Source organism: Myotis myotis, unplaced genomic scaffold, assembly GCF_014108235.1.
Source record: "Myotis myotis isolate mMyoMyo1 unplaced genomic scaffold, mMyoMyo1.p scaffold_m19_p_5, whole genome shotgun sequence".
Classification (NCBI taxonomy): Eukaryota; Metazoa; Chordata; class Mammalia; order Chiroptera; family Vespertilionidae; genus Myotis; species Myotis myotis.
The window spans coordinates 107173007-107197804 of NW_023416357.1; the positions used below are offsets into that span (position 1 = coordinate 107173007).

The following is a 24798-nucleotide window of genomic DNA, read 5'->3' on the forward strand; positions in this document are numbered from 1 at the left end:
AGCTAGGTGGGCACTGGTAACCTGGGAGATGGGTATTCCAGAAGCTGCTGAGGGCGGAAGTCACAGAACAAAAGGATGAGGCACAAGGGCATGGCGGGGGGGAGGGGGGGTGGGCAGAGGCAGCAAATCTTGAAAGGGCAGTTTGATTCTCTGGATAAATTCAGTGAAGAAATGATGGAGAAGAGCCAGTCAAGACCACAGGCAAGGCCTCTAAGGACACAGGAAATGTTGAGTGTGTCCCTCTTCGAAGGACAAGCTATGGGGGACAGGGAAGATTAGAGACTTTCTGTACCGTCCAGATATGAAGAGAAATGTAGCAAAAACACTTCGTGTCCTTAGAAATACAATAGTAACTGACGTTCCAAATTGTCATTGTGAGTTTAAGATCTTAAGACAGTTTTCCATATAATGTAGTACCTGTACCATGAGCAAAATTACTTTTTTTTAATAAATTCTCTTAAAACACACTAAAATCCTATATAATAAAAGCCTAATATGCTAAGTGTCCAATCGTCTGATCATCCATTCAACCAATCAAAGCATAATATGTTAATGATATGCTAAGGCTGCTCAACTGCTCACTGTGACATGCACTGACCACCAGGCGGCAGATGCTCTGACCAGTAGGTTAGCTTGCTGCTGGGGTTGGGCTGATTGGAACTAAGATGGGCCGGACATGCCCTGGCGCCCTCCTGTGGTCCCTCCCCAGCCCCAATCATGCACTAGTGGGATCCCTCAGCCTGGCCTGCGCCCTCTTGCAATCCGGACTGAGGGGACTTCCCTCCCCCCCCCCCCAGTGCACAAATTTCATGCACCAGGCCTCTAATAAATATACAACAGGCAGATCAAGCCTGTGGTTTCACCAATATTACTGCTATTAATGCTAAGAACAAGAAAAGGAAGTCAGCCCTGGCTGATGGCTCAGTTGGTTGGGGCATTGTCCCATACACTAAAAGGGTTGAGGATTCAATTCCCAGTCAGAGCACATACCTAGGTTTTGGCTTCAATTCCAGATCAGGGCATGTACAGGAGGCAACAGATCAGTGTTTCTCTCTCACATCAATGTCTCTCTCTCTCTCTCTCTCTCTCTCCCCCCCCCCACACACACACACACACACACACCCAAAAATCAATAAAAACATATTCTTGGGTGAGTGTTTAAAAAAAGGAAAAGAAAAGGAAGTCAATTACATCAACTTAAAGAAAATATTTAAGGTAGTGGAAAGGAGGTATGTATACGGCAAACAGTAAACAGGTGCATGAATAACAATATTTAGGAAACTTGGCCAAGGCGCTACTCATCCCTGTTGCCTGTGTGAATTATCAGCAGAAGGAGTTGGATCAGCACCTTGGAGAGCACACGTGCTGGGTCTGGGAGGGACCCCAGCCGCATCCCCATGCCAGTGGCCTCCTTAGTGACAGTCGGGCCCTCAAGCACTAAAGGAGAAGGCTAGGGTTTTGCTTTCACCTCTCAGGTTCTGATTTTAGTGCTGCTTAGATGCATATAGAGCAGTGGTTCTCAACCTTGGCTGCACATTAGAATCACCTGGGAATCTTTTTAAAATCCTGATTTCTGGGCCTCATCCTCTGGAAAGTCTGTTTCTTTGTTACTAATATTGTGGCCCCACCCCATAACAAAGAAACAGAATTTCCGGAGGATGAGGCCCAGAAATCAGGATTTTAAAAAGATTCCCAGGTGATTCTAATGTGCAGCTAAGGTTGAGAACCACTGATATAAAGTAACAGACCTGGATGGGACTTTTTGAAATGATAAATGTAATATGGGAGCCCCAGCTTCTAAAGGCTTTCCACTTTTTTCTTTTCTTTTCATACACTAACTTCCTATTTGATTTACCCCCAGCTTATGCTGTGCTTCAGGAAAAGCAGCACTAACACCTGGAACGTTCCATGATTTGAACCAAGGAAATGTCACTGGGAGGAGGAGCTTGAAGTCTTCTGCATGTGGGTGTGATAGATTGGGAGTTTTAAAGGGGAAAGCAGAAGGTCTCTTGTGTCCCCAAGAAAAACTCCAACAGCAGCTGAAAAGCAGAGTGTAGCTGAGAGATTAGCTTTCCACCACCATTGTTCTCCCGGCCTCCCTTGCATGAGGGAGGGCCATGCGACTAAGTTCTCTCTAACAGTGGGTCGGCAGAAGCGAAGGGTACCATTTCCAAACTAAGGCTTTTTGGAAGCAGCTTGAGCCTCCTCCATACGCTCTTTCCCCTCTGCCCCTGAATGTAGGCAGAACAAGGCCTTAGGAATTGATGGAGCCACATGAGATGGAAGGAACCTGGATCCCTTAACCACTACATGGAGGATGTGGGCGAGGACAGAAACACCCATCTGGTACTGCTGCAGGAGTGAAAAGGGAGCTTCCATGGTGTCTGAGCCAGTACACATGGGGGCGGGGGGGTTGGGGGGGGCGGTCCCACAGTTGAATTCACCCTGGCTAACAAAGGAGCCTAGTGCCCTGGCCGCACCCAGATCAACCAAGCCTGGCTGGGGGTCTGACCAGGAAGAGGAGGCCTTCTGAGAGCTCCATGTGCTGTGCCCGGTCTGTGTCCTTTGCCCGTCCTCCAGATATCACTCGAGTCCCTTTGGCCTGGAAGCCTTCCCCGCCTTCAGCGAGGCCACCCCCACTCCGCAGGCGCTCTCGGCGCATCTGACTCCGTGGCACATCGCATCTGTGTGATGTTTTAGATTAATATGTACATCCCCACAGGGTTTCGAAGTACATGTTTTTCAAAACTCATAGGCCGCTACACTTATTTGTGTCCTTCGTTGTATGTAAATTTCCCCTTAAAATAGTTAAAAACAAATATTGAATTCTGGTCCAATGATATGCACGCTGAAGAGTTTAGGGGCACAGTGTGCCAACACCTGCAGCTTGCTTTGAAATGCATGAAAGCGTGCGGGGTAGCAGCTGCCCTGCGGTGCTCTCCCCTTTAAGGGGTGTGATCTATCTGCCTGACAAGACTGCAAAACAGGAGACTCGGGCATCTAAATGTAAGACCACGGTTGGCAAACTAGGGTGGCAAAGGATAGCTACTTGTTTTGAAGGGTCACAGAGGTTTCTGTTATCCTAGTTGCTTTCATGACATACTGTTGTTGTCATTTATTTGATGCCATATCCCGAGTCTGAAACTGAACTTTCAATCATTATAACAGTTTCCATAGAAACATATCATCTATACTTGCCCGCTCCCTCACTGCTCCCCAATGGCCCGCTCTCCCACCTCTCCACCCACCCCCCAGCCCCAACCCTTTCCACGAGGCCCTCTGGAGCTTCCATTCCTCAATAAAAAACTCTCCAACCTACACTGTTAACTCTGGAGGTAACAAGGCCAAGAATAAAAATGCACATTTATGTTTGTTAAATTAACATGGAGACACTGGAAAGATGCAAATGAAATGAACAAAAGTGTTAACCTAAGGAGGGCAGTAGCAGAGAGGGGCCACGAAAAGATGCGAACTTGGGTGGGAGCAAGGCTTCAAAATATTTACCCTTTAAATATAATTTTAATGAGGAACCAGGGATGTAGTGCTTGCTAAAAATATAATTTAAAAAACTTTCCAACAGCCTCAGCCTATTAGAGCTCTTCATTTAGGCCACTTTCTTCCATGTCATCATGGAAACCGCCCCAACTTTGGATCTAAATGCCTCTGTTCTTAGCATCTTAAATCTCTTGACCTCATCCATTTGTTTTCATCCCCAGGCCTCCAGACTCCTTCTTTCTCACCAGGATACAACCTTCCTCCTGCTCTGACTTCCTCCCAGCCCGGTCTAGACACTGTCTGCATTCATCTATTCGCTCTACTTTTGCTGAGAACGTGCTGGAAGTGGGCATCCCTCATCCCAGAATCCTTACCTCCCTTATTACTGTAAACTCCACCCACCATCCACGCCTCCACATCTAGGCTGCTCAGAGCTGCTGGCAAAGATCATGCAGTGGGGTGGACCACTGCCATTACCAACTTCTTACTGGGTATGTGGGACTGCTCAGCAACCCTACTGTGTGCTCCTGCTCTCAACGCCCATCAGCAACCCTACTGCGTGCTCCTGCTCTCAATGTCTATCCCGCATGGGCCAGATCCCCAATCCATCTCAGCAGATGACCTGAGCCCCATAGAGAAAATCTAGCATTCAGTCTCGGCCCTGACTCAACTCAATCCACAGGCACTGGGAGTTCAGTGCTGAACACGACAGAGAAGGTCCCTGCTCTCGTGCAGGTCAGATCTTAGGAGGAGAAGAACGAAAAACCAATACAAGCAAGAAAAATATCACCAGGTGATGGGTGCTGCGAGAGTTAAATATAGTGAAGGATGAATGAGTGGCTCTCTGAGGAGGTGGTCTGGGAAGGCTTCCCAAAAGAGATGACCTCTAAGTCGCGTTGGGAATGACGAGAGGGAGCCAGCCACGCACCACAAACCCTCCAAGGCAGAAGGAGCTTTGTCTGTTTCACAGTCCCAGGAACCACCAAGCAGAGTGGGTGGCGGGAGGAAGAAAAGGAAGTTGTTGAGTGGGGTTTATATCAAGAGTCATAATTAAGAATGATGTAAGCCAACCCGGCCGGTGTGTGTCAGTGGTTGGACAAGGAGGTCACGGTTAGAAACCCAGTCGGGGCACATGCCTGGGTTTTGGATTCGATCCCCAATGTGGGGTATGCAAGAGGCAGCCAGTCAATGGTTCTCTCTCATCATTGATGTTTCTATCTCTTTCTCCCTCTCCCTTCCTCTCTGAAATCAATAAAAATATGTTCTACAAAAAAGAATGATGTAAGCCACAACATAGGATAGAATTTATTCTAATTGTGAAGAGATGTCATTGGAGTGTTGCAAGCAGGGGGGTGCCTTGACCTAATGTAGTGTTTTAAGAATGACTATGGCTGCTACAAGGAAGGGGTATTACTATAGCTCGCGGGTGAGCAGGAAAGCAGCAAGGAGCTTCTGCAGCAGTCAGTGGTGTACACGGTTAGCGTAGGTTGCATGGGGAGCGTGGAGAGAAGTGTCAGTGCAAGACGTGCTCTGGGGAAGCAGGTGCTGGGACTCACCAGCTGACTCACAGCTGGGGTATGAGCAGGGTGAGGGCAACTCCAGGATAACTCATATCTTTACTTAAGCTACAGAGATGGGAAAGAAACTTGTATTCTTTGCACACCCGAGTTCATGGTATGAGATTTATACTAGACATATCTGTGGCACACAAAGGGCTTAAAAGGCTCAATGCAACACTAAACAAGTCAGGAATACTTATAATACCATCTCAGGTTCAGTAAAACAGTCTCTCCAGGCATCTATAAAAGCATCCAGAACCACTCTACGAGGCCCGGGTCATCCTTCAACTGTGCTGCTATGTGAAAGGCACTGTCTCCATTCTTGGCTGCAAGAGTGATCTTTTCCAAAAGGCAAATCTGATTGTGTCACTTCTCTGCTTAAAATCTTTCAGAGGCTCTCCACTGCACTGTGAGTAAAATCCAAACTCCCCACCACAGCTCATAAGGCTATGCATGACCAGGCCCTGCCCATTTCTTCAACCTCACATCCTACTACCTCCCTCATTCATGACATTTTGGCCCCAACTCCTGATGATACCTAAAATGTACCAAGCCCTCCCTACCCCAGGACCTTTGCACATGCTGTTCTCGCCTAGCTCTTTGAATGTTTAGCTTGTTCATTCTCATCCTCAGGTCTCAGTTTGTATGTCACCTTCTCAGATAAATGTGTTCGCCTTTTTAGTAATTTTTTTCTGGAGCAGGTACAACCACCAAACCACACTGTACCTTGCCAAAGCTGCCTTTCCCAAGCACCATCAGGAAGTTAAAATCACTCAGCTTCATCCGGTCCCTGTTCCCATTGTTGTCAAATTTGGCTATGGTGTTGGTAGTTTTTTCTTCTGGAGTCTTGGGTGTCTGGCCAATCTTGGCCCTCTGGAGGGGGAAACACAAGACACATCATTAAAAAGCCAAGTCATAAACCGGAAAAAAAAAAAAAAAACACATGATTAAGGTTTGAAGATGCCTTTGTAGGAAGACACATATAGACATGCATGGTGTGGTTCCTGCCACTCACACACCCCTATCCCATGAAAAGCATGGCCAACAGCCCACTCTGCAAGGCCAGAACCTGGAGGCCATCCTTGGCACCTCCATTTCTCTTGAAGCCCTCACATCTCACCAGGAGCAGTCACCTTTTCCTCCACGCGGCCTCTAGAATTCATCTTCTTTCCATCTCCACCAACATCACCTGCCATCAGCCCTCACCTGGACAGTCACCTTGGTTCCCTCCACACTGGGCTTCACATGAAGCCAGAGCAAGATTCCACTTCCTCACACCCAACCGAGTCACTACCTGCTTAAAATGCTTCAGTGGTGACTCATTTTTAGGATAAAGACCTTGAAGCATGTACTGGCCAATATGGCCCAGCACGATTGGGCCCTACCTGGCTCTCCTACCACATCACTCCTTGAGCCCTTCTTCCCTGCAACCCGGCTTCATTCTTTCACCTCCCACCTCAGGGCCTTTGCACATGCTCTTGCTTCTCTCTGGATGGCTATTCTCTCCCCTTCCTTCTTTCGTCAACTTAGTTACCCGTTTCACTTCCTCGGGCAAGTCCTCCTTGATTCCTTGTGTCTGGACTAAGTATCCCTACTAGTATTTGCTTCCTTCATTCATTTCACCTCCCATTTATACTGGATGATAACTGCCTGTTCACTTTTCGCCCCAGGCGCACTGAAAACAGTGAGGGCACAGAGTATATCTCATTCTCCACAGTTTCCCTGACAACCAATATAGTTTCTGGTCAAATGGATAAATGAATGGGTGAGGCAAAGGGGGAGGGACCTGCTTCTGTGAGCAGCAAAATAGTGACTCAAATGGCAGCAAATGCTCTGGAACAAGAAGAGATAGGAGAACAGCAGGGAGACCTGCAGCTGCCAGGGCCTTGTTACTGGATTTGCTTCTAGGAGTGAGAAAATTGTGGCATTAAAAGCTCAGCTTAGAATTCCCAACTCTGGCAGTGGACAAGCTGTGTAATCCTGGCTCACAACACTCCTCCACCAAACATCCCAGACCTTCCTGTCTCTGTCAGAGAAACAGGCAAAGTCCACAGATAACCTTGCCCCTCTGCACTCTCTTATTTCAGCCCCTTCTCCTTGCTATAACCACATGGCCTCATTGCCGTTCTCTGAAAGCACCAAACACATTCTTTTCCCAGGGCTTTTGCACTTGCTTTCTCTTGTGACTGGAGGTCTTTCCCCAGAGCTCCCTCACCTCTAAGAGATCCCAAGTGCCTGACATGAAATAGCTCTCAGCAATCTCCCTCCTCCTTATTTACTTTATTTTCTTCATATCTCTTATCACCACCTACAAACCAGATATGTACTTGTTTCTTAACTTCCTGTCTTTCTCCTCACACTAGAACACAAGCTCCATGAAGACTGCCTACCACCACAGAGAGGCACTTACTTGCATTTGCTTAATGAACCTTTCTAAATCTCAGTCCCCTTTCCAAGAAGATGAGTTAATGACATGAGAAAATGTATCACAAAGTTCTCAGCACCATTCCCGTCACTTAGTAGATGCTCAGTGGATGGTAGACATTATTATTGTTGCATTACTCACTTGTCTTTATAAGGCAAAGAGGCAACAAAAAGCTTTCCATGGAATTTAATATCAGGGAAGATTCATTCATTCATTCAAGAAATACTTATTGAGTGCCTGCTACATGCCAGGTATTGCCCTAGATTCCGAGGCTCCATCAGGGAGCAAAGCAGATACAGATGCTCAAAGAATTTGCATCCCAGCAGGAATTGGGTCCTCTGCACAAAATGTATTTAGGAGTTATCCAGGTGAAGAATTTGAGTCAGCAGCAGAAAGCCTTTACAGAGCCGACAACAAGACACATTCAAAGACTAAAATCTGTCTGGAGCACTGATGGCCAGGCAGATGTGGCCTGGGAGGCAGTCAGGAGCTGAGAAAGCCTTGCACACCCCATCAAGGTCTGGGCTGATCTGAGCACAGGAGGCTGTCACAGGGCCCTGGGAAGAGCACGCTGAGTTTAGGGAAGGGACCCAGTTAGAGGAGGCCAGTTTGAAACCTTTAGGAAGTGACTGCAGTCATCACGGTGAGAAATGGCGGGGCCTGGCTCAGTGTCTGCAGGGTGGAGGGAATGAAGCGGGAGACAGACTTCTCAGGGCTGGACACGGATGGGGGAGGGAGGTCAGGAGTGAAGGACCGCTCTGTTTGAAGCACCTGGGAGGGTGGTGGCGCTCTTCAGTGAGATGAGACGTGGGGGAGGGTAAACTTGGGCGTGTGAGCGGAAGGGGGAAGGGGTGGCTAGTCTGATTTCAGTCAGCGAGATTCCCCCTGCCCTGAGCCTTAAAACTGCCCAGTGTCTGTCTTCTCCACGGGTGGTTCTGCCAGCATTCTGCTTGTCATGCTGACAAAACACCCACCATTTTTTTTCGTTTTAATGTTTTAAAGGTTGAGGTGGATAGAGTGAAATGCATAAATCTTAGGTGTGCAGTTCTGTGAGTTCTGACAAATGTATACACACAAGTAACCCAAACCCAGATCAGGATGCAGAACATTTCCACCCTCAGGAAGTCCTGCGGCCCCTCCCTCCTTCCCACACAGGACTCCCTGCTCCCCCCTCCATCCCTGGAGGTCAGTGTTGTAGCGTCACCTACATGGAGCCATAGGATGTGACACAATAAGAAGTATATGTTTGGTCTCTGCCCCTGGTTTTCCGGACAAAGAGCTCCTGAAGCCCTTGGAATCTCCTGGGTGACAGGGCTGCGGGGATCATCCTTTGTTCTACTATTTGGCCTTTGATCCGAGTTCCTAAAGCCCTTGTGATTTCCTGGGTAATAGGAGCATCCTTTTTCCTAACACGGGGACTCCTGGTGGGCTCCTGAATGTCCTCTGGATGGAGGCTGTCCCAGCTGGACCAACCATGACTGGGAGCTTGGTTCGACCCCCATCTTCTGGGGCTGGAGATGGAGTTAATAACCGATCAATTGTGCCTGCATAATGAAGCCTCACAAATTCCTCAAACTGCGGGGTGTGCAGAGCTTCTGGGGTGGTGGACACATGCACATGCTGGGAGGGTGGTGCACCCAACCCCAGGGCCCGGTGGGACATCCTCTCCACACGGGGCTGCTGGCCCAGGACCCCTGTGGCCCTGCCTTGGGCTCCCCTGGTGCACGAGCACACAGCAGGGCAAGTGGGAAGTGCTGGCAAGTTACCTCCCTGGAAGCAGCCCTCAGCACGAAAGGAAGGGCCCGGGTGGGAACTTCAGCCTCCTGCCCCTCGACTGGGAACCCTGAGCACACGTGCAGTTCCCAGTGGACGAAACCCCGGGTGCCCACAGCGTACGTGGCTGACAGCACGTGCACTTCGGCCCCCTGCTTCCCGCACATCCCTTCGGACCTCCTCCAGAGAAATGCCTGCGCTCGAGTCCTTACATTTCCGTCCGCTGCCGGGGACTCGCAAGGTAGGGCAGTGAGCAGTGTGGGATGTGAGAAAGCGGCTGAACCTCTTGGGGCCTCATTGGGGAAAGAGACATGGGGCTGCTAATAGCATCTACCATTCAAAGTGGTCACGAGGAGGAAATTCAACGAGTTAGTATTTCCAAAGCACTTAAAATAATACACAGCACATGGTCAGCACGTTTAAATCTAAAAACGCTAAGAAATTTTTTAGAAAAATCTCAGAAAACCCATTCTGAACATCCAGAATGGTGCCTTCCCTTCCCTGGCCCATCGGCAAGCCCACAGTCAGAAGACAGTCCTTCAGCCCACTCCGACCTTCTGGAATGCACCACACGTGGCAGCTGCACCCCACACACCCCAACTGTGAAGTATTACCCCAACTCCAGCAGCTTGACTTTACCATCACTCGGAATTTCTCCAGATCAGAGAATTGAAAATAATGTCTGAGTCATTCTAGGTGCTAATTGGTTATTGCACAGGGATTACAATTTCTCCCGTTCAAGGTCAACTGAAACTCCTCCGTGTGTCTGAGAACAGTTCTCAGTCTGTTGGAAACATGTTTTAGCCAACAGCTTTGGCCCAGAGCGATTATCACCCAGGTACACGCCAGCACGCGCGAGCTCCTGCCGGAAGCAAGGGACGAAACAGCCCGTTCCCTCACGCCAGGAACTGGCCCCGGCAAACGCTCTGCTCGCGCAGGAAACGTGATCCTTGTGTTCCTTCTGCCCGAGGACAGAAGAAATCATTTTGCAAAGTTGCAACTTCACTGTGTACAAGGAAAGGCTGCCCTGGTGTTTTGTCACCCACAGTAACACACTTACCAGCAGCAAATGGACACGCCCTCGGGGGAGGGAGAGACAGAAACGGTCTCAGGAAGGACTGTTTATCAGTCAGTGTCCAGCTCTCAGCATGGCTGGGTGGGAAGTCCGTCCATCAGCGCCTCTGGCCTTGACCCAAGTATACGGGAATGACCCTCAGTTACCAAGTTCAGCTTAAGCTCAAGGCCAGCATGCTTATTCCACTTGCTTCCAGGAAAGGAAATCCCACGGGGTCAGGGCTGTCACCATCGTCCAGGTTTTGTGGAGGGCACAGGCTCAAGATATGGGTCAACACTCAAGTGCTGTTTCTGTCAAGTTCAGGGGAAAACTAACACGGCTCTCGAAATAAAAGGCAAATCCTTGCTATGGCCAGCACAGACCTTCTGGGCCTGCCCCCGCACTGCAGCCCTGCCTCAGCTCAACTTCGGCTCTCCCTTCTCTCCCACAGTGCCTTGTGGCCGGTCTCATGCTGCGGCTGCCACTCCCTGCCACAGGGCCTTTGCACGTGCTGCCCTCTCTGCACGGCATGCTTCCCCTCTTTACTTGGTAACTCCCGCTGCTGTTTCCTCAGGGACGCCATCCCCATGCTCCAGACAAGCTTACATTCCCTCTACGTCCTCAAAGTACCGTGGGCCCCTCGTCCAAAGAACGTTCCCTGGTTGTATTTTTTCATTTGCTTGTGGGGTTTTTGATAGATAGCAGTGATGGTGATCTGTTTTTCTAGCTATGCTGTACATTTTTTCAGTCAGTAAACCACCGCTGCTTATCTAAAATTGGTAAACATGAACAAAATCGTGTTTTCCCTCATGGAACAACTTTAAAAACACTCAGTACACAAATAATGAAAGAACGCAGGCCCCTCTTCCCAAAACGCTTTCTCTGTGAAACTGGGATGTACCCTCATCCAGCTGCTCTCAGGCAGATGAAAATAGGGTCTATTGGCCCCACAGAAGGGAAGGGGGTGTCGGAGGCAGAAGCAGAGCCAGCACTAGAGCCCAAGGTCAGGGCCAAGGTCAGGGCTCGGACTCTTTGGAAGATACACCCACTGGTATTTCATGGAGTCACCAGCACAGTCAGTTCCATTTCTCCACATGACAGCACCACCTGCCAATACACCCAACCCAGACTCTACCCCTCAGCAAACCCCCTGACTCAGCCGCCAGAACACATTCTGTCACTGTGTTCACCATCACCCCCGCCCCCGACCACAGCACCAAAACACCCGGCAGAGAACGAGCACTTTCCAGAAAAGTCTAGAGCTGCAGGAACACGGGGCGGCAGGGATGGCCTCACAAGGCAGGGACATTTAACTGAGGTCTTGGAGGCTAAATCGTAGTGTTCTGGGAGACACCATGGCCTGGGGTTAGGAAAGGCCACGCTAGGAACAGCGCCATGAAGGGGACAGACAGCACAGGCAGGCTCCCCGGTTCCCACGGAGGCAGAGAGACAGACAGCTCACCTCAAACTTCTGCCGCAGCTCCTCGTTGCCTTCGCCTCCTTCCGGCGGCACGGGCACGTTGAAGTACTCGCCCTCCTCCTGGCTCAGCAGCTTAAACCTAAAGGGAGACAGGGCCAGGATCTCATCGGCAGAACCAGGGGAGGCCTAGGCAAGCTCTACTCTGACATGCGGAGGGTTTTGTTCTGGTGTGTGTGTGTGTGTGTGTGTGTGTGTGTAGCCAGGTGTGCTAATGTATTTTTATTTTTGTAACTATTCTATGGACATCAGAAAAAGTACATTCTGTGCTTAAAGGATGTAACGTGCTCCCGTTCTCTCCCCCCACAAGTGTCTTAGTCATATCGCTCCATACCGCAAGTTGGCGCCTACTGTTTGCCCCCGGGGTGATTTCTGTTCTGGAAGCTGCTCTGAAGCTCTCCGTGCCCGCGTCCCTGTCCCTGTCCCAGCACTGCAGCACCCCCTCTTTCACGCACGCTGCGGCGTGCTGCCCGGGCACTGGGCACTCGCATGGCTGTGCCCCAAAGTGCTTGGACTCGAGAGAAACAGATGCCCTCGGTGGCCAGGGACACGAGTCCTGGAGTCGGCCTCCGTCTCTGCCCAAGTCGCACTTCTGCCTTTGCCTCCAGGACACCCCTGGGCACGCTGGCTAAGCCCCGAGTCTTGAGTTTTCTCATCTTCAAAGGGAATGAAAGCCTCTTTGTCATTGGATCATTGTGAAGCCGATATGATGATGCATGAAAAATGGGCAGAGTCCTGGCACTTAGCATGTGTTCAATAAAAGGCGCATCATCACCATCACTGATACTAATGTCATTAAATAAACTCAATGCTTCCCTTTTCCCTGACCACCAAGACGCGTCCCCCGGTCGGTGAGAGGAGAGCAAGGAAGGAAAAGGCGTCGGCAGGCATTCGAGTCAGGAGGGAGAGAGCCCCAAGCGCCAAGCTCCGCCAGAGGCCTCCTAACCACGAGGGGCATCATTCAACCCCTTTCTCCACAGTCCCGTTCTCCACTCACTAATCACCCCTTTCTCCACAGTCCCATTCTCCACTAACTAATCACCCCCTTTCTCCACAGTCCCTTTCTCCACTCACTAATCACCCCCTTTCTCCACAGCCCCGTTCTCCACTCACTAATCACCCCCTTTCTCCACAGTCCCGTTCTCCACTCAGTAATCACCCCCTTTCTCCACAGTCCCTTTCTCCACTCACTAATCACCCCCTTTCTCCACAGTCCCTTTCTCCACAGCCCCTTTCTCCACTCACTAATCACCCCCTTTCTCCACAGCCCCTTTCTCCATTCACTAATCACCCCCTTTCTCCACAGTCCCTTTCTCCACAGCCCCTTTCTCCACTCACTAATCACCCCCTTTCTCCACAGCCCCTTTCTCCATTCACTAATCACCCCCTTTCTCCACAGCCCCGTTCTCCACTCACTAATCACCCCCTTTCGCCACAGCCCCTTTCTCCATTCACTAATCACCCCCTTTCTCCACAGCCCCGTTCTCCACTCACTAATCACCCCCTTTCTCCACAGTCCGTTCTCCACTCACTAATCACCCCCTTTCTCCACAGCCCCTTTCTCCATCACTAATCACCCCCCCTTTCTCCACAGTCCCTTTCTCCACAGCCCCTTTCTCCACAGCCCGTTATCCACTCACTAATCACCCCCTTTCTCCACAGCCCCTTTCTCCACTCACTAATCACCCCCTTTCTCCACAGTCCCGTTCTCCACTCACTAATCACCCCCTTTCTCCACAGCCCCTTTCTCCACTCACTAATCACCCCCTTTCTCCACAGTCCCTTTCTCCACTCACTAATCATCCCTTCTCCACAGTCCCTTTCTCCACTCACTAATCACCCCCTTTCTCCACAGTCCCTTTCTCCACTCACTAATCATCCCCTTTCTCCACAGCCCCTTTCTCCACTCACTAATCACCCCCTTTCTCCACAGTCCCTTTCTCCACTCACTAATCATCCCCTTTCTCCACAGTCCCTTTCTCCACTCACTAATCACCCCCTTTCTCCACAGTCCCGTTCTCCACTCACTAATCACCCCCTTTCTCCACAGCCCCTTTCTCCACTCACTAATCCACCCCCTTTCTCCACAGTCCCTTTCTCCACTCACTAATCATTCCCCTTCTTCCACAGTCTCTTCCCAGTCCCTTTCTCCACTCAATCACCCCCTTTTCTCCACAGTCCTTTCTCCACTCACTAATCATCCCCTTTCTCCACAGTCCCTTTCTCCACTCACTAATCACCCCCTTTCTCACAGTCCCTTTCTCCCACTCACTAATCATCCCCTTCTCCCACAGTCCCTTTCTCCACTCACTAATCACCCCCTTTCTCCACAGTCCCTTTCTCCACTCACTAATCACCCCCTTTCTCCACAGTCCCTTTCTCCACTCACTAATCATCCCTTTCTCCACAGTCCCGTTCTCCACTCATTAATCACCCCCTTTCTCCACAGTCCCTTTCTCCACTCACTAATCACCCCCTTTCCTCACAGTCCCTTTCTCCACTCACTAATCATCCCCTTTCTCCACAGTCCCGTTCTCCACTCACTAATCACCCCCTTTCTCCACAGTCCCTTTCTCCACTCACTAATCATCCCCTTCTCCACAGTCCCTTTCTCCACTCACTAATCACCCCCTTTCTCCACAGTCCCTTTCTCCACTCACTAATCACCCCCTTTCTCCACAGTCCCGTTCTCCACTCACTAATCACCCCCTTTCTCCACAGTCCCCTTTCTCCACTCACTAATCACCCCCTTTCTCCACAGTCCCGTTCTCCACTCACTAATCACCCCCTTTCTCCACAGTCCCTTTCTCCACTCACTAATCACCCCCTTTCTCCACAGTCCCGTTCTCCACTCACTAATCACCCCCTTTCTCCACAGTCCCTGTCTCCACTCACTAATCACCCCCTTTCTCCACAGTCCCTTTCTCCACTCACTAATCACCCCCTTTCTCCACAGTCCTTTCTCCACTCACTAATCACCCCCTTTCCCCACAGTCCCTTTCTCCACTCACTAATCATCCCTTTCTCCACAGTCCCTTTCTCCACTCACTAATCACCCCCTTTCTCCACAGTCCCCTTTCTCCACTCACTAATCACCCCCTTTCTCCACAGTCCCCTTTCTCCACTCACTAATCACCCCCTTTCTCCACAGTCCCTTTCTCCACTCACTAATACCCCCTTCTCCACAGCCCCTTTCTCCATTCACTAATCACCCCCTTTCTCCACAGTCCTTTTCTCCACTCACTAATCACCCCCTTTCTCCACAGCCCCTTTCTCCATTCACTAATCACCCCCTTTCTCACAGTCCTTTCTCCACTCCACTAATCACCCCCTTTCTCCACAGGCCCTTTCTCCACTCACTAATCACCCCTTTCTCCACAGTCCCTTTCTCCACTCACTAATCACCCCCTTTCTCACAGTCCGTTCTCCACTCACTAATCACCCCCTTTCTCCACAGTCCCGTTCTCCACTCACTAATCACCCCCTTTCTCCACAGTCCCTTTCTCCACTCACTAATCACCCCCTTCTCCACAGTCCCGTTCTCCACTCACTAATAACCCCCTTTCTCCACGTCCCTTTCTCCACTCACTACTCACCCCCTTTCTCCACAGTCCCGTTCTCCACTCACTAATCACCCCCCTTTCTCCACAGCCCCTTTCTCCATTCACTAATCACCCCCCTTTCTCCACAGTCCCGTTCTCCACTCACTAATCACCCCCTTTCTCCACAGTCCCGTTCTCCACTCACTAATCACCCCCTTTCTCCACAGTCCCTTTCTCCATCACTAATCACCCCCTTTCTCCACAGTCCCTTTCTCCACTCACTAATCACCCCCTTTCTCCACAGTCCCTTTCTCCACTCACTAATCACCCCCTTTCTCCACAGTCCTTTTCTCCACTCACTAATCACCCCCCTTTCTCCACAGCCCCTTTCTCCATTCACTAATCACCCCCTTTCTCCACAGTCCCTTTCTCCACTCACTAATCACCACCTTTCTCCACAGTCCCTTTCTCCATTCACTAATCATCCCGGGCAGCTTCTACACGTAAGGGCTCGGAGAGTCAGGCAGAGGTGACCAGCGGGCCTCCACATTTAATATCCAATTCTCCCCTTCACAGTTCCCACTGGAATTCCGAAAGGAACGCAAAAGGGAGAACATCTGAGTCTTTGCCAGAAGTCATTAAGGGTGCCCCGCACACAGCAGGGATTCTGGGAATCTCCACCAAGTAAAGTCACAGGACGAGGCATGGAGGGGGGTTGGCACACTTTGTTCACCTTCGTGGATCTCGATAAATCTGGATATTATCAACTAATGATTTTCACTACCTTATCTCTTTTTTAAATAATAAATTCACTTTGAAAGGACACTTGATCTCTCTTATACAGAAGGCCAACATAACTTGTTACAAGGACTAGGTAACGTAAAAATATACACATATCAACTCGATGGTGCCCAAGTCTAAGTAGACGGTAGAAGCAAAAGCTCTGCGCCCAGTGCCACCTCCTTGTTAAAGCAGGAGGCGAGCGGCAGCCCAGCGGTGACACCCCTGCCTCCAGCGAGGCCACCTGTCAGTCACTTAGCCGCCGTCCTAGTGGCCAGAGCGGCTGTCCCAGGACCCCAGGGCTTATATTCAAGTCACCCTTGTTTTACCCAAGAGTGGCCCCAAAGCCTAGGAGGCGTGAAGCTGGCATCGGATACGTCAAGAGGAGCCATGGGTGCTTCCTGTAGTGAACAGGTGTGTGTGTAGGAGAAACATGGCCTGTGCGGGGTGCGGTACCATCAGGAGTTCCAGGAGAGCAGTGGGGTCCACCCACGGATAAGAGGGGCCACTGTGGAAGCCGCTGGGAAGGAAATTAACACTCCACCTGCAGACCTTGCTTAAGCAACAACAGCTAGAACGCAACCTGTCAGAACATGGAGGAAATCTCTTCCCTCCAATGCCTGATCGTTGTTTTTAAAGCGCGGAAGAAGTTAAGAGAGGAAAACACATTAGCAAAATGTTCAGCTGAAATCCAAAGAGCACAACACAAACTTCCAGGAAGGAGACAAAGAAGCGATCCTCTGGGGGGAAACAACAATAAGACAGACGAACCTCTGGAAAAGGGGAAGCAAGGAGACAGCATAAATAAATGGGGAGCCGAGAGGAGAATCGGGCTCAGAGGGAGCTGGTGGCAAGGCAGCGGGGCCTGAGGCTGGCGCCCGCCGGGCGTGGCTTACTCCAGACCACAGAGTGTTAAAAGAATCCCTGGAACAGAACCCAAATTTCTAGAATTCGGTACATTTAGAGCTAAAACAGAATCAGAGATGTTTTGACCCTAAATCTGAAGAGGACATTCATCTGCAAAATCTGAAGAGGGCTTTTATTTTGCAAAAGTGCCCTCCCAACTACAATGTCATCCACTTCACAGCTTTCCTAAAAGGTGGAGGGGGCGGGGCTGTAATTTCCGTGGAGAGCGAGTCCTAGCTGCTGAGAGGGCCACGGCAGAGAGCGGACAGGGCTCCGAGTCCCACGCACCCGTCCCGCTAGGAGGCTCTGTGGTCCGGCTCGGCCCCTGTGGCAGGAGGCAGGGTGCATGTGCTTGTGCTTAGGCTCTGCCACTGCCATGACCTGGGCCGAACCCCAGACCTGTCACTTCTGAGCCGTGTGCCCCCCTCACCTTGCTGAACTACCCTGATCCCAGGAACAGTGCTCTGCCCAGAGCGGCTGGAGAATTCACGTGCCATGCAGGTGTACACGCAGTAATAATGGGCCGTGGTCCTGACGTGCTGTCCCTCACCATGAAGCATCTGTCCTGCCTGCACTCTGCTGTGGGGCCAGGAGGGCGGCGGCACCTGTGGCCACAGCCCTGCCCTCTGGGGCCCAGAGAACCCTGGGAAGGAGAAGGGTGAGGGTGGGGGGAAAGCAGGAGCCTACAGGGAGGGCCAGAGAGAGCAGCTGCGGGCGGGGAAAGGTAGAGGGCTCTCCACGCAGGAGACTTGGACATGAGGGGCAAGATGTGCTGAGGGGTGCAGCCTGGCGGTGGCCTGGGGGTTGGGACAAAGAGAATAATGTGGGGGGACCTCCCAGAGGCGAAGAGCAGGAGCTGGGACTCCAGCATGAAGCCAGATGGGGCCCCACAGCTGCACAGTCCCCCACCCCCCCGCCCCGAGCTCACATGTAGTAAAGGGGTTCTCTGCACATCTGGTCACCGCTCATCCGTGTGACTCCCGATCTGGCGAGTGGTCAGCCTAGTGCCAGCAACCCAGTGAGACGGTATGGCAGCGGCTGCTGCTGCAATAATCATCGTCTCCCAGTGTCTTCTCTCCGTCTCCCCAGACCCCCGGGTCCCGTGCCCTTCCTCTGCCCTCTCTAGGCCTGACTTAAGGAGGAGGGACATGGAATCTGGGAGTGGTCACGGGGCAGTGTGCAAAGGTAATGCATCCATCTGTTAAGAACAATGATCCAAAACTTGGGTGAAAGGCAAGAAGATGACGGTGTGACCTGTTAATATCCTGCTGGAGCATTTTCTAATGAGCCCCCTCCTCCCTCACAGCACTATCACCTGCTCCCAACCCAGTGGGGCCCAGACAGCCCAGCTCTGCAGAGATGAGCTAACTTAGAGTGGGTGAGATTCGGTCCTCTGTCCCCACGTCGACACCTGCTCAGCGGCCGTTTCCTCCAACTCCCGGTCACGTCAGCCTTCCTCCTACCGACACACACCTTGGGGCCAGTGGCTCCGCCTCCTGGTTTCCTCCTGGTGAGCTAGGGGAGCCCTGGCAAATTCTCCTTTATGAGAATGGTGTCTTTAACCATTTGTGCATTGTGCTTCAAGGCACCTGCTTCTTTTCTTTTTTGCCCTGGGCTCTGTCCTCTTGGCTTGTCTGCTCCTGCAGTGATTCGCTCTCTAACTTCCTCCTCAAGGCCTCCCCCTCCGGAAGCCAGCTCTGCAGAGCACGTCTGTCCACACTCAGGTACTAGTACCTCTAGCGACAGACGGAGTGGACACGCAGGGCGAGTTTGAAGAACCCCCGGTCAGTAGGAGGAGAGACAAGGCATTTGCAAGGTGGTCCCGGTAATCCGGTCTCTTTCTTGCTATACCAGTTTGATTTGGACTGACTTTCACTTATAACTGAAAAGGCCCCGGGACCACTCAGAAATGCGAGAATTTCTCTTCCAGAAGCCAGAGCTGCCATGACCACTCTCCCAAATGGACAGCGCCAGTGGGACCCTCGGATGCCTTCACCTAGATGGCTGCCCAGGGGGCTCCCCAGCCTCCTTGTTGGGAACACGGGGCATGGAGTTTCTGCCTGAGGAAGGGACCAGGGCAAAAGCTCAGACAAAGGAGACATGCTGCTGCCCGGCCAGCCAGCCCAGCGTGGCCGCAGTCCGGGAAGGAGACTTCTAAAGAGGCCCACATCTGGCAGTGGCGCACGCGTCTTTGGGGTAAATTGTGAGAGCTGCTTTCTAGCCATGGGGTCAGTTAGGCCACATAACTGTGCGAAGTGGGGCTGGTGTAAAACAATAGGGAGTGGTGGGGACTGTGGCAAATACAAAATCCTGTCTAAGCAACATGAAGTCTCCTGCTGTTCTCATTCGATTGGGCCCGGTGTGCCCAGATTTTTCTGGTTTTTCAAGACATAAATCTAGATTTTTATGGGAAGTCCTGACTTTTAAAATATTGGCAATTAATTCTTTTTCGTTCTTTTCAGCACGAGGACCAAATAAAATGTATCAGTGAGGCCAGTCCAGTCTACCAGCCTTCACTCTGCGACTCGGCTTCAGCACTTCGCTTGCAGGAGGAAAAGGGGGACAGTCTGGGTCCCACGCTTGAAGGACCCGGCTGTCCTACGGCTCCCAAAGCAAACCTTCCTTACCAGCCATCCACCCCCGCCTTCTGCAGCTCAGAAATCCCGAACGACAGGGAGCCCATGAAGTCGTTCCGGCTGGTCAGATCCCAGTCCCAAATCTCCACGGACAGCCTCCGGTCTTTGTCCGATTCCTTCAGCTGGCTGCAGGGAGAAAGACAGGGAGGTCAGTGCCTGCGACAGTGATCTCGCCAGCAGGTGAAACGTGCCAGAGGACAAGGCCCAAAGGCGTAAGTTTTTAAAGATTACAAGCTGTTGCAAGAAATCTATTCCCTTTCCATCCCGGGCCGCTCCAGGAGGAAGCGCTTTCTCTGACAGCCTGTGGCTCAGGAGAGGCAACTCCTGCTGCCTCCCTCCGTCCTATCGGGGCTATGGTGTGCTGGAAATCTTGTCACAGAGTCGCTGTGGGAAATAGGGTGTCGATTATGTCATTGTGTGGGTGTCAGCACACATGTGGGTCACAGGGCGAGGCTGGGGAAAGGCTGGAGAAAGCCTCCCAGGTGCTGGTCTGGGGAGAATGCATATTCGGGGCATCTCCTTGACTAAGGCTGCGATGGGCCCCTAGACGGGCTTTGAGAGAAAGAGGGGACAAGGCTATGCTCAAGGAATCATGCTTGGAGCCCGCAGCCTCTAAGTCACTCTCAAAGGCTGACGCTCCGTCCCGTGCTTGCTGCGGGGCTCGGGGCACATTCTCTAAGCCCCGTGGGTAAAATGGGTTGAAATGGCCAATGGAGCCAGACCATTCAATACAGTGCTTGTCACACATAGTATGTGCTCAATAAGCACCGGCGACACCCCTACCCCTGCTGGCCCAGGCGTGTCGAAAGCGACCCCGGGTTCTCGGAGCACCGGCCCGGGAAGGCCCTCCATGGAAGCTGGCAGCAGCGCCCAGCGGGTGCAGGCCCAGCATTTTCCATAAGGTCAGCCCCGGAGAGGTTAGCACCACACCCTATGGGTTTGCGGAGACCCTGAGCTTCCCACAGCTTGCCTTCACCTAGCAACACATCACACTATTTTCTATGCCACCCACTCCCCCACACCACAGACATTCTCAACTCTATTAAAAAAAATGGGCTCGATGTTTACTTGGCTTGCAATGCAAAAATGCAGATGGAAGGGGAGGAAAAGGAGGAAGGAAAGAGTGGGAGAGGAAATGGGGGAGGGAAGGAGGGAAGGAGGGAGGGAGGAAGGGTGGGAGGAGGGAGGGAGGGAAGGAAGAAGGGAGGGAGGAAGGGAGGGAGGAGGAGGAAGGGTGGGAGGAGGGAGGGAGGGAGGAGGGAGGGAGGGAGGGAGGGAGGGAGGGAGGGAGAAAACAGCTGGGAGAGGAACTCCCCATCTCCGGTGGCCCACCCCCCATGCTGGGCTGCAATAATTTCAACTTACAATCTGAATGTCTCGTTCCACTCGGGGTTGAGGGAGCACTTGATGGTTTTGGTCTTCTGTTTGCTCTCACTTTTTGGGTCAGGAATGAGTTTCAGTTTCACATAGGGATCTGACAAGCCATTGGGGTCCATGGGGACAAGGTTTTTAGCATCTCTTACTGAAAAGAGAGAAAGCACTTTCAGCATGAATAACGCCCAGAACGTTTAAGCACCAATGGGCAATCGCTGTAGAGCCTGTGGGAGGGCTCTTGGCACCACACTCACTTAATGGCAATTTTATTTTATTAACCTCAATAGCTAAGATGGGATAGGGGGAGAATGGTGAGTGACTACTTAGTGGGTATGTGGTTTTCTTTACAGGCGATAAAAATTTCTTGGATCTAGACAGAGATGATGGCTATGTGCACACTATGAATGTACTAACTGCCATTTTTTTCTGTTATGTGAATTTTACTCAATTCAAAAAGAAAGAGCTAGAAGAGAAACAGATGTTCACTGAACCAAGGTACACCCATCATCCATGCAGCACGTGAACCCAGAACCCAAACAGCCCATAGAGAAGAGACTGGAAAAATAGTGGCTCCACCCTCAGTCAAGAGCACAGCCTAGAGAAGAGAAGAAAGCAGAGGGCAGGCGGTGTAGGTGCTGGCCACGTTACGGTGGGGTACAACATCGGGCTGGAGAAACAGGAAGTAGTTCATTGGTAGCCAAGGGAAGGAGATGAGAAAATGGAAGTTGTGTAGATCTTGTGAGTTGTACAGATCTTAAGGATACAGTGCCAACCATCTCACTTGTGAAAAAAAATCCAAAGTAATATTTTGGGTTGAATTAAGCTACATATTAGAAGGCTAATATCTAATGACTCCTAGCAAGAATGCAAAGATGGTTCAATCTTAGAAAATCTATTGTTAAAATAGTCATCATATTTACAGGGCAAAGGGGAAAACCACCAGATCGCTGCAGTTAGCTAGAAATAGCTGATTTCATTCACGGAATAAAGGCTGTCTGAAATAATAACCCACAGTTAATGATAAATGCAATCCCTTAAACTAGGAATGAGACAGATATCCATGACCACTGCTATGATTCAACATTGTTTATAACTGTCCCAAAAGTGCGATAAAACACTGGAAACAGAACTTTGCATAGCAGGGGATACAGCACCCCGTTACTTCCGGCATCCTCTGCTTCCACCCATCAGTTACCTCCCCACTGGAGCTTGTCATCCCAGAAACGACACCACTTGCTCAATTCAATCTCAGTACCCCCAAATCTTACATCTCATTCCTGCACCAGGAGCAAGTGTGTTTCCTTTGATTCAGTTAAGTTCCATAGCAAGTCCCTACTATGTGTAGGCATTCTGCTAGCAACAGGGGACAAAAGGGACAACATAAGATGCTGTTCCTGTCCCCAAGAAAGTCATAAAACCAAACTTATGCAACATATAGTTGATTTCTAATGACACAGTAGCCAGGTTGTACAGTGTTGTGGATACAGGGCTGCAAGATGCCGGAGTCTGCATCTTCCCTATCATTACTTCACATTCCTGAACTCAATTTCTTGACTGATAAATGGAGGTACTGCATAACTCATTGGCTGTTAGGAGAGTACAGTCAGATAGAGAATATACATGTTTGGCACAGAATCTGGGGCTTAGGGAATAGTCAATAAATGCTAGCTATATTACTGTTATTTCATTACTAGAAGCCCAGTACAGGAAATTCATGCACTGGGGGGAGGGGGGGGGGGGAGGCGGGGGGCGGGGGGAAGTCCCTCAGCCTGGATTGTGAGAGGGTGCAGGCCAGGCCAAGGGACCCCACTGGTGCACGGGTGCACAATCGGGGCTGGGGAGGGATGCAGGAGGTTGGCCAGCCAGGGAGGGACCACAGGAGGGCTCCAGGGCATGTCTGACCCATCTTGTTCAGTCCCGATCGCCCAGACCCCAGCAGCAAACTAACCTACTGGTGGGAGCGTCTGCCCCCTGGTGGTCAGTGCAGGTCATAGTGACTGGTCAACTGGTCAACTGTGTGCCCCCTGTTGGCCAGTGCACGTCATAGCGACTGGTCGACCAGTCGACTGTCTGCCCCCTGGTGGTCAGTGCACATCATAGTGAGCAGTTGAGCAGCCTTAGCATATCATTAGCATATTACGCTTTGATTGGTTGAATGGCCGACCGGACACTTAGCATATTAGGTTTTTATTGTATAGGATTATTTTATCATTATTACTCACTGCCCTCCTTTACTATGTGTCCATTTTTATTATGGAGATTTAACCATTTCTGAGTGAACTGGTATCAAGCAGTGGTCTCTTCCTGAGAATAGTACATCTGACCTTCACACCTGACCCCTTCCGGGAGCGCCTTTCAAACCCCAGCATGCAGCGGGTCTCTCAGGCTGGGCGGCAGAATCCCGCGCCCCACCCTCAGACAGACTCTGACTCAGTAAGTCTGGAGTGACCTGCTCACCTGCTTTTCTAACAGGTGCCCAGGTGAGCGCATGCACAGAGCACACAGTAGGTAAAGTATAGACCTGGTACAACTCCTTAGGATGCCCATGCGGCCTCCCCGTAGAGCAACCGGTGGCCACAGCATGCTTAACACCTGCAATACCTGACTGTTTAGTCAGGGCCACTGACCTCTTTTCCCTGAGATTGTCACATAAAAAATGACAACAGCCAACACAACAATAGCCAGCCGGTGTGAAAGAATCCAAATTATACCTATTTTTTGTCAGATCGGCAAAAGCTATTTAATACATTTTGGTGTGCTGCCGAATTTTAGTAACTAGTTTATACGCCATGAGATAGGAAGGTTGAGAATCGCTGCCATAGAACACAAACTCATCTCTTGGGCCTTCCAGCGGCTGGGCTGGGCGCTCAGGGGGACTCATCCACCACATCGTCAGCTGCACCGACACAGGGCTAGGGAGCCCTGACGTGCCGGGGAGCTGGCTGACTGGCCACACCTATGCAAGTGGACACAGCTCATCTTCTTCTCCCCGCCAGGGCCAGGGCCAGGGCCAGGGCCAGGGCCAGGGCCGCACCCTTCCCCGAGCGGAACTGACACGGCACCATCAGAGGAGAGCACGCATCCCTCGGAGGGTGGGGACCTCACAGCCGCCCCCGAGCGTGCTCTGCACAGCAAGAGCACTGCATTCTCAAGCCGCCTCACAACTAGTGGTGTGCAGTGACCTGCCCTCAGCGGCTACTTCCCGTGACCGAGGCTGAGTCCACCCTCTCCCAACCCTTCAGGCTCCTTTCCTCCACTCCCTCGGTCCGTCCTCTGCCGGGGCCAACAGTTTCTGCGGGAGGAATGGAGCGGAGCTGGTTCTGGGACTGACACTGGGGCGCTCACAGCTCCAGGAGCCGTGGCCCCTCACAGCTGCATCATGAGCGGCTGACAGCAGTTACAGGCCTGACCCGCCTAAAGCTGTTCAAAGTCAAGTCCTTTTCCCAGCAGCGAGAGAGCCGCCGTGTGTGGAGGGAGCCACTCTCAAGCCCACGCGTGGCCACGGACTTTGATTTGCCTTGAGAAATGCTTCTTTTCTATCTGGTTAAAATCCAGCAGATGGTACAGCGTGCTCCCCCCGCACAGTTCACTGCACCGCTGGCCGCGAGTGGGCGTGAGCTCACCGATTCACAGGAATGCTCAATCTGAGGGAGAGGTAAAGCAGCCTGGTTTGGGGGTTGTGAGCAAAAGAGACCAAATTTAGCCTTATCTCTCACACTCTGAATTTATTACAAAGAGAATGAATCCTTTTATTAATGGTGTATTCATCTTTTTAAA

The 24798-nt window shown here is 51.2% G+C and overlaps 1 protein-coding gene across 5 annotated transcripts in view; it reads right to left on the bottom strand.

Annotated features, from left to right (window-relative positions):
- The window catches only part of PRKCB (protein kinase C beta), a 299355-nt gene that overhangs the window by 63369 nt on the left and 211188 nt on the right, over nt 1-24798 (bottom strand). For all 5 annotated transcript variants that reach the window (XM_036308214.1, XM_036308213.1, XM_036308217.1 and 2 more), the window contains 4 exons: nt 21013-21169; nt 19639-19773; nt 11769-11865; nt 5781-5927 (listed from right to left, as the gene is read on the bottom strand). In XM_036308214.1, coding sequence (XP_036164107.1) covers nt 5781-5927; nt 11769-11865; nt 19639-19773; nt 21013-21169 — 536 coding nt within the window. The remainder of the gene's footprint in view (nt 1-5780; nt 5928-11768; nt 11866-19638; nt 19774-21012; nt 21170-24798) is intronic.